The sequence below is a fragment of the Myiozetetes cayanensis genome, unplaced genomic scaffold, assembly GCF_022539395.1.
Source record: "Myiozetetes cayanensis isolate MyiCay16 unplaced genomic scaffold, myiCay2020 scf5-8, whole genome shotgun sequence".
NCBI lineage: Eukaryota > Metazoa > Chordata > Aves > Passeriformes > Tyrannidae > Myiozetetes > Myiozetetes cayanensis.
In genome coordinates, this window is record NW_026087742.1 from 29014362 (window position 1) to 29028594 (window position 14233).

At 43.1% G+C, this 14233-nt stretch overlaps 1 protein-coding gene and 1 long non-coding RNA gene across 4 annotated transcripts in view; one reads left to right on the forward strand and one right to left on the reverse strand.

The window, feature by feature from the left end:
• Positions 1–4577, reverse strand: part of LOC126649511 (alpha-2-macroglobulin-like) — a 37332-nt gene extending 32755 nt beyond the window's left edge. Inside the window, 2 exon segments of the mRNA XM_050333719.1 lie at positions 74–257; positions 4435–4577. Of these exon segments, the coding sequence (XP_050189676.1) occupies positions 74–257; positions 4435–4523 (273 nt within the window). The 5' untranslated portion in view covers positions 4524–4577.
• LOC126649517 (uncharacterized) overlaps positions 3462–14233 on the forward strand; it is a 59122-nt gene continuing 48350 nt past the window's right edge. For all 3 annotated transcript variants that reach the window (XR_007631062.1, XR_007631061.1, XR_007631063.1), the window contains exons 1-3: positions 3462–4015; positions 4430–4541; positions 6322–6382. This is a non-coding gene — a long non-coding RNA (uncharacterized LOC126649517). The remainder of the gene's footprint in view (positions 4016–4429; positions 4542–6321; positions 6383–14233) is intronic.

Genomic DNA, 14233 nt, shown 5'->3' on the forward strand with positions numbered 1-14233 from the left:
TTCTGGACTGTTTGGATCTACTACATCATGCCAATAAACATAAGAGATCATCCCACAAGGATGAGATACTCACAGAGAAAGGGATGCAGGTGAACACGTCCCTCTCTGACACCACATCATCAATCAAGCTTCTGTTCTCCCCTTGATGCTCGAGTGTGGCACTCAGAGTCACAGACTCATTCAGGTGGGTCAGCTGAACACAGACTTTCTCATGAGAATCCGTGTGTATCAGAAAGGGAAGTAGCACCATATACTGCCTAGGATGAGAGGGAAGCAAGAAAGATCAGAAATGTGAAACAGTTTTAATGCAACAGTATTAAGTGAAAGGAAATTAACAAATCAGTATGTCTAATCCATTACTATCCCTGTGAACTGCAGTGCATATAATATGAGTGTTCATTTTATTTTGGGTTTATACATATTAAACGGCCTAACTAATTAGCCTAAAAGCCGGAAAATGCTTGCAGTAGAAGGAACAATTTCTATGCTAATAGAGAGTGCTTTACAAAGGATGTTTTGTTTGGCTTCACAGCAGGGAGCAAGGACGGTTTGAAAGGTTCCAAGCTGTTAATTGAATTTTGTATATCCCACAATCTCCTATTGAGACTCAAAGGGAATAGCTAAAAACAGTTGAAAAAAACACCACCCACTTGTCTGGCTGCTCCAGTCTTTGCCTGTCCAGGATCCAAATCTTTCACATGCTGAGCAAAGATGTGAGTGCTCACAGTTTGGGACCTTATTAAGATGAGCACACAAAGGGCTTCAGAGTGTAGTGTTTTATTTCAACTCAAGTGTACTCTCACTTCCAAAGAGCTTTTGGCAAAGGTCCCTCATAAAAGATCCTTAAACTCAACTGTCATTCAGTAAAAGAGATCATTTTACTAATAAATGAGAATTATTAATTCTGACCCGGATTAATTGGTTAAAGATAGGACAGAAAGGGTAATGAACCAATGAAAATCTCAGGGGTTTTTGTTGGGATCATTGTTCTTCAGTACACTTCTAAATGATCTGGGAAGTAAAATTTTCTGATAATTGTCCAGGGTAAGAATACCTAAAATTTACTTATGTATTTGTGGAAAAGTTTTGTTATATGGTAGGACTGAGTAGCATAAATGGCAAGATGAACTGTTCATAAATGAAAAATAATATCACTAAGTGGGCTATTACCACCCAGACTTGAGCACTGTTGATCACTATTGGAAAATTCTCATTCATAATAAGTAACAAATGGAGTGTAGGAAGGTGTTCAGAAGGGAGTAGAGGACAAATACAGCTTGGTCCATCCAGAGCTACATTATTGCCTGGGCTCTGGGCTTTTTGGGAAGTCCTAAAGCTACTGTGGAGGCAGTGGAACCCAGGCAGTACCTCAATTTCCTTCACCACAAGGCAATAGGATGAAGTGTGGTGAAGATCCTGGCTGCAACTCGGCTCAGTCCGTGCTGCTTCAGAAGCAGTGAAAGGAGGGAACTCCAGCCACCCAAGGAGTGACTTACTACTTGCAACTCTCTGTGTTCTCCAGTGTTTCCCTTCTTCCACAGCCTTTTCACCACAAATTCGTCCCATGCCTGTTTCCCCTAATCTCATTTTCCCTGTCTCCTGTCAGTGGTACTGGCAATCTGACAATAACGTCCAGTCTATCGAAGGGACAGTGTGACCTAGTTCGTGGGGAATTTGGCCTCATTTCTCTTCCTGTTCATTGTTCTTCTGAAATTTGGCCAACTTGCAGAACTTCCCCTTAGACTGGCTTCCCTGCCTTTGAAATGAAGATATAAAATATGCTGTTTATAGACCTCTCTTTAGGTGTTTCGGGATGTGTTGGTGAAAAGAGCTAGATGAATTAAAGTACTATGAAGGCTTTAAGTAACTTGGGTCACAAAATCCATGTGTAGACATTCCAGACAAAAAAGCTGCCTAAAGAGACCTCAGCATCTTCCCTGCATGCAACAAGCTGTTCTGACAAGAGAGGCAGTGGCTCTGACAGAAGCATGCATCACAGGAGGAATAGGAGACCCTAGGGAGAGTGGCTGAGGCAAAAATGATGAGTTTTTCTACACAGAGAAGGTAATACCGTAGCTTAAGGTGGAATAATGTCTGTCTGTGTATTGAATCTCAACTACTTACTAGAACAAGCACCTAATCAAAGAAGGCAGTGAATTTCATCATCTCCATCAGCCCAAATCCAAACCTGCCAATTCAAGTGTCATTATGACCTCACATTTATGACCATATGCAGTGTATTGCCAAGCATGTACACTGCGCTGTAAAAGAGCTTACATGCACAGCCACATAACAGAACAGGAGAACATTCTGTTGCATTCTTCCAGAACGACACAGAGAAAGAAAAGCAATGGAAGAAAAAGAAGCAAAGAAAACATATCTTGCTCAGTATCTTACAGAACCACAAAAGTTTTGTTTGCAAAGGACCTCCGGATGTCTCAAGCCCAAATTCTCTCCTGGAACAGCACTGTTGTGAAGGACTCCGTAGATGGAGTTTCTACCATCTCTGTTCCAGTGCTGCACTAACTTTGAGAATGAGGTTTTTTTAATATGTAGTCTGAACCTTAATTGTGTCTCCTGTGCAGCTGGCCACATCTGAAATAGCAGCTGCTGCTGCCCAAAGAAGTGATATCCCTACTTGCACAGGGCACAGTAAGCAAGTCGTAGCTGGAAGGTTATTTTTTGACTTCAGTTCAAGGGTGGCTTCCCTTCTGTGTTATACACAGCACCTGATCTACCCTGCAGCACTTAAAACCACTTATACTAACTAGCAATTCATAGCTCAGATTCCACTGCATCCCTGCTGGGCTCCTATCTTCCTTCTGGGGAACACAATAACACCCCTGTCTCTCCCACCTCTCTCAGCCTTTCCTCCTTTTTCCCTCCCAAATTGGGGCTCAGATTCAGGACAAAGAGCAACCTACAAGAAAGGTGGAGAGAGACTATTTACAAAGGCACATGGTGACAGGACAATGGCTTAAAACTGAAAGACAATAGGTTTAGATTAAATATTAGGAAAAAAATTCTTTACTGTGAGGGTGGTGAGGCACTGATACACGGTTCCTAGAGGAGCTGTGGATGCTCCATCTCTGAAGTGTTGAAGGCCAGGTTGAATGGAGCTCTGAGCAACCTGGTCTAGCAAAAGGTGTCCCTGTCAATGTCAGGGACCAGATGATCTTTAAGGTCCCTTCCAACCCAGGCCAGGTTCTATGATTCTATGTTGTCCAAAGTCTGAACAGTATGGTTTTATTCCCTTTTCCCCTGATGTTGAGCAAGGATGAATTAAGATTACTTAATTACTTAGTTACATCACATTTCTGTAGAGAGACCAGAGACCTCTGCCTGACCCCAAGGCAGACTTGGCTGGCTGATCTACCCCAGAAGCAGCCAAACAGAGCAGATGAATGAGGGGTTGATGGTACACTGAGTCAAAGGTCTTAGAGGCTGAGCCAGTCATCACTTCACCTCTGACCACACAGTGGGTGGCAGCAGTAATGCTGCCCCTTCTGCCATACCTGTTAGCACCATGGCAGTGCTCGTGGGCATGAAATCTCTGCAGCAAACATTACAAGACCTGTGTGTGTGAGAGAGCTGCACTTCTGTCACCACAGCAAGAGGAACAGTGTGTGACAGCAGCTGGGGTCTGAAGATCAAGACTGCTCCCACCCAGATTAGAGGCTTGAGAGTAACACTCTTTGCCAGGTGAGGCTGGGGTGGGCATACCAGACTCCAGTCAGCCGGTGCCACCCCAGGCTGCCCCTCTCCTTGGGGCCATCAGCAGAGTGTGTGCTGATGGTCTGCAAAGCACTGGCATGGATGTCCAATGGACAGTGCTGGCGCCAGACTCTGTGCCGGAGGAAGTGAATCTAGGTCACAGATCCTCTTTGAGAACAAGTACATCTGATGCTGCCAAGGGAAACAAACTGGCAGGAGAAAGGGGAACAAACCAGCTTGAAAGCAACAGGAGATTGTGGAGAAGTAACTCAGTGACTGAAACAAGGATATTCTAGGAAGGGTAAGTGCCTGGATTCTGTTGTCATGCCCACAAAACCCCAGGCCCTGAGAGGTTTTTAGGTGTTAACGTACTTAGGCAAAGATGTTGTGAGGATCCAGGTCTGGACCATCAGGCAGCTGCAGGGCAGGACTGTGGGCACTGACAGACATTGGTGGGGGGATAGGGGAGGGGCTGGAAGGGGGTACTGGCAGAGATGGCAGTGGGGAGGGGTCCAGGGCTGGACAACCAGGGGGTTACAGGGTGGGAGCAGGGAGCACTGCCAGAGCTGTGCAGGATACACAGGGCTTGGTTTATTAGTGGGATTAGGTTATTAGTGGGATTCAGGGCAGGAATGGAAGAACTGGCAAACATAGAGGAAGAAAACTGAAGGAAAAGGGGAGCACTAAGACTTCCCTCCCCCCTCCGCCTGTGCAGCTTACGGTTCTGCGCTGGAAGAGGTATTTCCAGGAAGGAAGAAGAGAAGAAGGAGGAAGATGTTTGGTTTGCTGGGCAGCTTGTTCTTCCCCATGGTGCAGAGCAGGTCGTGGTGAGTGAAGCAGACACTCAGTCTGGTCCGGTGCTGCTGTTTTCCTGCACCTTGTAATTCTCCTCCACTCTCTGCTCAGTCAGCCTCTTTATAACTGCTCTCTGCAAACAGCCCAGGGGCTGGAGGAGATAAAGGCTTGGGGCCAGGGCCCATCCGGAAACAGGGAGAGGCGGTAAGGAGGAGCTGGAACAGAGGCACAGTATTTGGCCAGAGACTCTGCAAGTGGGGGAAGGGTATTTATTTGGATAATGCTTATATTATAAATCTTTGAAATATTTGTACCCTGTTTTCCTTAGACCATCAGAAATCTGCAGTGTTGGGGATACAAACTATGTTGAACATAGGGTAATATTCCCTGTGAGCAGCATCCAAGCACAGCACTCTGATGTGGGGTGCTCTGATCTTTTAAGCCAAAAGCCAGGTTTATAGGTATTTTGAGAACAAAAGTAAACCCACAGACAGAAACACTGCCCATATCATGTTAACAGAATACCGCCATAATTAGCTGACAAGGTTGCTATAGGTTAGATAATTAATTTGTCGGGAATATAACCCAAAATGTGGTGGGGCACTGCTCTAGATATGGAAATATATTCTGTTTCCACTGTGGATATGTACAAATATTACCCAATGATGCTGGGAGACATCCTTGCCTCCCCAGAATGGTGATCATCTTCCATTATTCAGTGTCACCTGGAGCGCAAATGTTCCAGGAGGCTCCTCCTTCCCATTGCCAGTTCAGATCTGTGCTGCTCCGAGTCACGGTTGTAACAGAGGTCACTCAGAAACAGTTCTGCTCACTTGACTTGATTTTCTGCAAACCTCTGGTTGTAGGAGCTTATCTAGAAGCTGAATCTAGTGAGAAAAAAAGCTAAATTCCAGCAGATCATTAAACAGAAATATTCAGTCCAAACTATGAGCACTTCCTGACCAGCCTAACTAGGTGGGGTGTTTACAACAGTCCATGCAAAACTGTTAAAATTGCAGCCACAGTGGTATCTGCATGCTTTCCAGTGCTGTGCAGTGAAAGGATTCAGTAACGCTCTTTATGGAGATTCATGATCTCTGTGAAGATTTCTATTGTGTACAACTAACCTGGCAGAGAAAATGCTGCAGCACAAACCACCTTGAATGTGTCTTTGCGAAACCACGTTAATAGCAGAGGTTCTCTGTTCTGCACAAGAGAGCTTATTAGACTGCAACAGCACAGGCAGCCCTATTTGCTCTTTGTCTTAAGATCAAGCTTTGAAAAAAAGTGAATGTTAAGACTAAATGTTAGCTATAACAGCATGTCTTGACTCTGATGTAGTAGCCAGAAAAAAAGCCGGGAAGAGCACTGCAAAGGACCAGGAGAAATGTCTGTAGATAAAAGGAAATTTAGGAATGGTGTTCAAAAATCAGGCACAGACTCTTGTAGAATTGAATTTATCACCTTTTGTAAACTGCAAAAGTTAGGAAAACAGTCAGGAGGCAGCCAGTGTCTGCTGGTGGGAAGTGTTATAAATATATGTCATATGGAGAAGGAATGAATGCATACTCAAACCAGAAGATTTAGCAGACTATCAGTTAGAGATGGAAATACTGATAAAAAGAAGGGATTGTGTAACTGCCAAGTAATAAAACCCATACAAATCTTTCTCCAGAAGTGCCCCTAAAATTTGTCCTCGCCCATCTTTTACTTTAGTAAATAACTTGTGCAAAATAGTAGTTTCCAAAGAAATAGTGTCCTGGGCATTTTCTGGAAAACATGACTCATGCCAAGTTCTCTGTTGTCATTTAGACTGCTGAAAACTGAAACCAAAAACCAATCTGAATGGACATATGCAAAGTACAATTTAACGGTGAGTATATAATAATTCAAAACTCATAGATCTACAGAACCATCAAACCCTGTGATTCAAAGTGATATTTGCTATCATCTTCCTCCATGAATTTACCATTCACAAGGTATAAAATACTACCTTCTCAGTTCCCCGAGAACCACTTACCAGCTCTCTGACACCCCAATCCCCACTTTGCTCCACAAGCACTAACGACCCTATTAGTTCAGGCAGTTGGTGCTTCAGCTGACTCCTCTCTCACAAAGCTCAGAAAAAGTGGTCTGAACTTGTCCTTAGCTTGAAAGCTTTTGGGTGTTTTTTCTCAGTCCTGAAGGGGAGATTGTGGGTTTGCAAGACCGACTCCTTCTTCCAACAAGGCTCTATATATATCACTGCTGAAAAAGGCACTCAACATCTTTGCTGTACAGTGGTGGTTTCAATGACCTGTCAGTCGTAATTTTAACCACAGGAAAGATGTTTCCCCTTATGACAATACTTCATATGTGTCTGAGGTCACTGTGCACATGGCAGGTCAAGAGAAAATCTGTACGTGTCTAACATCTTCAGTGACTGGTCCCCAGATTAAGCTGATACAAAACTCAAGTGAATCATTGTACCTAATTATTGATCACAAGGAATTTAAATTATGACATATCACAGTAAATCTAACCAAAATCCCTAAACCAAGTTTCTTATATCCTTTCATGTAGAGTGGATTTCTATACTAAGTGATAGTAATTAATTTTGGTTCTTCCTGATTTAAAATAAATTATTACGTATGTTTACTCTCACTTTTAAAGATAGCACATCTTTTGACTGTTTCATAGGAGGTTTTTGAAACATATATTTCTAATGCTGAATTAAAAAACTATAACACTATTCTGAAATTTCATTTTGTTCCAAAGAACACTTGGGAAAATTAGTTTAATTCTAGATAATTCTCATAGAGTTTACAGTGATATTCCAGTAAGTTACATGTCCTGACACACTGGATTTCTTCTACAGATGTTATCATATTGAAATGGAGCAAGACACCAGGTCAATAAGAAACAGATGCCACAGAAGCGCTTCTGCTTTTCCTGAGTGTGCCATTACAACTGTTTTTTATTTTCTGAAGCATTCAAATTTCCACAATATTTAATTTACAGTTCCTTTTCATCAGCACTTAAAAATGTATTATTTTGAGTTGGACTGACTGGTGCAAAAGGTAATTAATAAGTCAGTACAGATCATGATGAATTTTGATAAATTACAGTCACAGAACACTTTATTCTGCAAAGTTTCCTCTAAACTGTACAGTCTTCAGTGCATTGCCTGGCAAAGATGACAGACAAATTTGGTGTGTCCTACTCCCAAGTTTAAAACCCAGACCCATAAACTCCCAAGTTTATGACCACTACATAAAGCACATTTTCCCTTGAAAATAATGTAAGATATTAAGCTGTGTCATTTTAATCACCTTAACTCAATTCTGGCATAGCTTTCTCTGACTTCTTTCCAGTTTCTATTCTTTGGCTTCGTGGATGACTGCCAATTGTCCAATAACAGAGTGGCTCACTGGTGACTGCAATTGCAGGAAAAAAAGGTGTCTGTGTGTGGGTGTAAATACTCTCAGTACTATCACAACAGTATTATATGTGGGAATCCTTGTCCGCCACAGAAGTCTTAGGCAATTTTGGAACCACTGTCACCAAAGGTAGATAATCCCAAGAAAGACACCTGCGTCTTTAGTATGTTCCTGTTCTGTCTCCTCAAGGACTGTAGCACAATACTGAACCCTCAAAGCCAAAGCAAAGCAATAAACTGAACTTCAGCCTTTGGCTTTGAAGAACAGGCATGTGTTAAAAAGCTGAGGAAATGATTCTTGAACACACTGGTGTTGTGCCTAAGGAGGTCCATGCCCTTTCACCTAAGAACCTCTGTTGGAAACCGGCAGCTCTAGTAGAATAGGAATGTCTCTCCCTAGTACCTATATCCTCTTTGTATGGTGATATTGGTTTCCCCAGCCTGTGTATTTAAAGCATAGAAATCCAAAGCAATTTATTTCAAATGACAAAAAAGTATTACAAGAAGAAGTAATTGTATAAATCAACAGAAGTAAGAGCAAGACCCACAGACATAAGAAAGGGTTTATTATTGTGTGGGAAACAAAATATTTCACAGACCATAGTGAAGAGAAGGTCCTTTATCAATAAACCTCAGGAAATAGGAACACTATACAAATTGCAACAAGCAGAAAAAGGAAGATATGCAGTGAAATGAAATGTCATAAAAAGGTTTCATCAGCTAAACTTCAAATGAAACTGAAAATGCCAGAACTAATAAAGATGATCCACTTTAGTTGCTTGTTGAATATCTTAACCTGAGAGAAGGGCCTGGTGGCAGATGAACTGTTTCCCAGACGCGGACAGCTGGGCTGCCAGATATAACCCATATTTCTGTGGTGCCATATGAACAGATGAGTAAATTCAGGCATGGCAAGGACATCAATGAATTACTCTCATTTTAGTGCACTTTGTAGATTAAATTGCAAGGCAGATCAGTGGCTGCATTTTTAAATAGTCCAGTGACCACATTTTACGGGATGTAAGGTAGCCCATTTGTAGGGTAAGCCCTACACAAAGTAGGGTTTATCTGCCTTTCTCAGTTATATTACAACAAACTCCATAAACTTGGTCTTTTCTCAAAAGAAACCTAGACTGTATGTTGCAAAAAAGGCTATAACTGAAGTTGTTAACCTTTGGGCATGAGAGATCTGTCTGATACTTACAGTGCACAGCACACACAGAGTAGGATCAGTTGTTGAAATCCCACTATTAAATCCATTAAAGGCAATTAGTGAAAGGTATCTAATAATTTTAAAATACATAAACAAGAAATTGTTTGCATGTTCGCAGATATTTTTTGGATATTATAGAGAAATGAAGATACTCCCCGATGTAGTAATGAATGACAAGCTATTTTCATTTTTACTTTTGTAGTACTCATACTATTGCCAAGGAAGGGGAGAGAAAAAGCCAAAGCATTTACAAATGTCTCTGAGAACAGCACTTGGGACAATTATCTGTGCTCTTTTTGAGTCATATGACTCTGCTTTTCAGATAAAGCTTTACCATATAAAAAGACATACTAAATGCACATAAAGTTTATGTTTAGTTTTAGCTGTTACATGATTCCCTTTCTCCTCAAATGTAGTATAGGCATCTCATAAAGGTCCTTCTGGCCCTGAGGTTGATGTTCAAATCAGGTTGAATGGCACTGGAGCCAGACTTTCCTCAGAGATGCACAGTGGTAGGAGCAGAGGCAATCAGCCAAGCTGCATACTGAGAAATGCTGAGCAAATGGAAGGAAAAAAGTGCTTCCCCCAAGGATTATATAATAACAGAGTAGGTATCCACAGGTGTCATGAGATATCCATCCCTAGAGCCCATCCAAACTTCATAGCACAATGCCATGAGCAAGAGTGCCATCACAGAAAAAAAAGGTACTTCGATTTTGTAGGCATTTCAAAGATCTTTCCTGTTTGGATTCGATGTTCACTTATAGCTATAAAAAAGTGAAACTCTAAATCAGTGAATAAATCAGCTATAAAAAAGTGAAACCCACTCTGAATGGCTTTGCTAGAAGAAGGGACCAGAAAGCAGTGGCACAGACCACACTGTACTTGTCTGGTATAATACCCACTTGTTGCAGAGGTGTGCAAGGGGTGTCGCTCCTCAGCAGTGCTGGAGGTGGGTGCTGTCCCCCCCTGCAGGGGCCTCAGAGCAGAGCCTGCAGTCTGAGCTGAAGGAGCTGAAGTTTATGCTTAGCTGAGTTAATGACTTGCTGGGTAACACAGGGCAAGTCCATCGGGCTCTCTCTGTGCTACAGCTAAGCCAGATGTCATTTGGTACTCAAGACATGGGTCCTTCCCCAATGTAGAGAGGAGTTGGGATTCAGCTGCTGTGTTTGTTCAGTTTGAGATGGAGGATGCTACAGGAAAGCCAGACAAGAAAGTCCTAATGGAGCATGAGGCAAGGAAGTGAGATATTTTCATGTTTAATCCTTTCCCCTGCACCTCTGCTTTGTTCTGCTGCACCTTGTTAGGCAGGGCAGAGCTGGTCATGTTTGACCTTTCAGGTCAGGGAAAGGCATATGAGCCATGACACTGCAACACAGCTGGAGAACATACCATTTATCAGGACCCCTCTGAAGACTGTCCTGATACAGAGCCTGCCCTGGTGGCATTACACCACTGCACTTCCCACCTGTTTTGGGGTACCCTGCACTGGACACAAGTGGTTGGAAGGGAACAGGACAAGACCTTGCCTAAGCAGCCAAGGGCTCTGAAGAGAGAGACAGCTGTGCATCCCACACTCAATACACAGGACTTTCCAGATGAGCTTTACCATGGCACAGGCCTTGGGTTATTGGGTAAATGTGGACACACCTTGCCTTGACAGGGAGAACAGCAAGGGGAACCAGTAGGGCCTAGAGCTAGTCACTTCTAGTTAAGTGAAGTAGAAAACATGTGGCATGGTTATGCAATTGCTTCCAGTAATAACCCAGCCTTAACCTCCCCATTGGGTAGTGAGCCAAAGAGTAGGAGGCTGAAAAAAATGTGCAAGGTTAGCACTTTAGTAGCATGCACAGAAAGTCCTGTCAGTACACTGTATGGTGATTTTTATTCCCTCCACCTCTGACTACCTTGTTTAAGTTTACCCTCCCTTCTCAAAGAGGAATTTTTAAATTTCCCAACTGTCAGGTTACATATGCAGTCTGACAACGTGGGGGCCAGAAGACCTGCTGAAATCACATTCTTAAAGGAGGTTCTGGTTTGCCCAGCAGGAACATGGTATGGCAGAAATGTGGAGCGGAGGACTCCAGGGCAGGATCAAAAGGCATCAGCAGATGAGTGTGCTGAGCTCGCAAAAGTATCAGAAAGGGGAAGAGTGAGAAGTTTCCTTGAAGGAGGTTATAAGGTCCTGTATTCAATGTAATGCCTTGCTTTTAGGATTTTCTTGACCCTCAAAAGGTGGCCCTTTAGCAGGTTGAGCAGAAGGAATCTTTCAATTTCTTTGACATGCAGGATTAGCTTACGCAGTGTTGCTTCTTCACTTGAAAAATTTGTGGGAAAAATTTTAATTGTTGCTCTGAATAAAAAGTTGAAATATACATGAGTGATGTTCTCAGGAACTCTTCTCTGATGGTATGCATTTCACAGCCAATGGTGCCAGAGATGTGACCATGCTTCTCTGTTAACTGCCTGATGAATCAGATGGAGAGGGTCATTTGAGTGCAAACAGAGCCCTACCTCCCCTAACTGTCCACCAGGTAGGTTGCAAATGAACTCAAAGAAATAGTCAGAGAACAAAGCTGAGTTGTTTCCTCAGAGTAATTTGACACATCACCATTTGCTGACCGAAGGTTCCTCTGGCACCTCTCTAGTCTTTGATCACTGAATTGGTTGGTCATTACTCACACTTCATATTTGACACAGGTGGTGAGAAGAAGACCTGAACATCTGTAAAGTAAAAGAAGTCATTCAGCTGAGGTCTTGCTGTGCCACTGTTTAATAGCTTGGCACTATTACGTGTGACATTGCTGGGATCACAGAAGATTTGAGCCAAAAGATGGAGCAACTAAATTCCCTGGACCAAGGACTCTTTTGTCTAACAAGGTGCTAGCTAAGCAATTGAGGGGGTTTAGCAAGAGAATGATTCTACAGTGGAGCTCATCTTCCTGGAGAGATCCATTTTTTTTGCACTTGATTTTGTATCCTGTTGCCTGCACTGTGGATAAGATTCACTGTCTACAGTAAAAACCAGCTTATGTTCCCTTTCCAAAGTAAGTGTGGTCAATAGAAGTCTTCTTCTTAACTAGGCCATGACATCAGCCCTTTGCAGATCCTTGAGTGTGAAATCCACATGAGCAGTAAAACAATTCCCATGACATAATTAAACCCTACAAGAAGTATTTAATACAAAGGGAAGTAAGCTTGAGAGAGCATTATAGTCAAAGACATTTATCATGTGACTATACTCTTTGTTAATTCTTTTTATTAATAAGAATTGCATTTCATAATAGCTTTTAATGTACTTCTGACAGACCCATAGGAGATCCAGAAGCTGCAGAGCAGGTGAGAGGACACGGGCGGACACCCATAGTGAGGTTGGGAATTTCCCATTTCTCACAGTGTTGCTGACTCAGTTCAAGGACCTGCACAACAATTTCAGCTCTTTTAAACTTATATGTGCAATACTGAGCACAGTAAACCAGTTTCAGTGCCTTTGAGTTGGCAGCAGTATGCTATCTCGTAGCAACTCTTAGGCCAGTGAGCCTAATTTTCTCACATATGGGCAACAGTTTGCTTAGTCTGTATGCCTTGCCAAAATTCAAGTGGTTCTGTCCTTCTGACACCTAGAGCACTTCCCCAATCTCAGATTGAATATGACAACTCAGGATTAGCAAGAAAAAAATGACATTCAGTCTAGTAGGTGTCCCTGTCTTGCTAAATCCACAATTAATATATTTGCTTCAGATTCAGGTGTGTGGCACAAAGCCTAGAGCCAAGATTCCAGAAATCTTGGAGGTGTTGGAATGTCTTTTAAGAATATTGCTGTTGCCTGTGGGAGTGGGAGCCAGGGAGGCATGAGCTACATGCATATATCTGGAGGAATGGTATGAGCATGGGATGTTTATTAGATCCGACTGCAACCAGCAATTAGCTGTTTGAGTCAGAGGATAAAAATGAGTAATAAACCTTACATTTTCAGCATGCAGAGGAAGGGATTGCAGTGGGAAATGCATGCTCGATGTTTTTATATTCAGGTTTGGCCTTCCAGGAAGAGAAGGCTCCAAAAGAATGATAAAAATGCACACCTTTTTTTTTTTTTTCTTCCCCAGGACCTTGTTTCTTCTCAGAAAATGGTGCTTGGCAGAACAAAATAACATTTGGCCAGACCTGAGGGGCTTTTTATGAGTTCCATGTGCGGTGCTGAAGCCTTAGCTTAATTTGCCTTAAATCCCTCAGAAAGATACACATCCTGCATCCACATCCACTCAGCCTGCTTGTTTTTTCAACCTCGTTACTATAACTATTGATTTCTGTTGCTAGTCTGGTCTTATCCTCATGTAAATCGAGTCAGTTGCTACAGTTTGGGTTGTGTCAGGAAAGCAAAATTCACAGCCTCTTTTTAAAAAAAAGGTTTTTCTCCTACTGAAAGTGAAATTATAATTTTGGAACTTAGCATGGAAACCAGCACTCTACCCACAGCTATTTCATGCCCCACAAATTCCTAGTCTGTGGAACTTAACAAAATGCCTTTTTATAACATCAATATCACGCATATCCTAGGTGGCCAGCCCTGCGCAATTCTAGAACTCAAATTGCTTAGTACGTTTTTCAAAAGAAATTGGTTCGGGAAGAGGGATACTCTGTGTTGACATGATGATTAATTTTAGCTGGGGTGGGGGTGGGGGGAGGCAACCCACGCGTGGCTTTAGCGAATCGCCGGGTGAGATGGATCCTTTCAAAACACATGCTAGTCCTCAGCACTCGAGCAGTTTGCACCGTCGCTGAAATTCTCGTTCGGGCCCTTGCACGGCAGGTCCGCCTCCGCCTACATCCGTGCCCGCTCCATCCCCGTCTCCCCCCGCAACCGTGCCTGGTTCCTCCCCGTCTCTTCCCGGACTCGTGCCCGGTCCATCCCTCCCTGCTCCCGAGAGGCGCGGAGCGACGGCTCCGCCTGGCGGGCTACGGAGGAGCCGCGCCCATGAAAGCTCGGCGGGGTGGGCGAGTGCTGCTGGCGCCACGGTGGCCCCCGATAAAAGGAGCATCATCCGTGTTTCTATCCAGAGCCCTCCCGATGCTGCTCTGCTACCTCGTCTTTA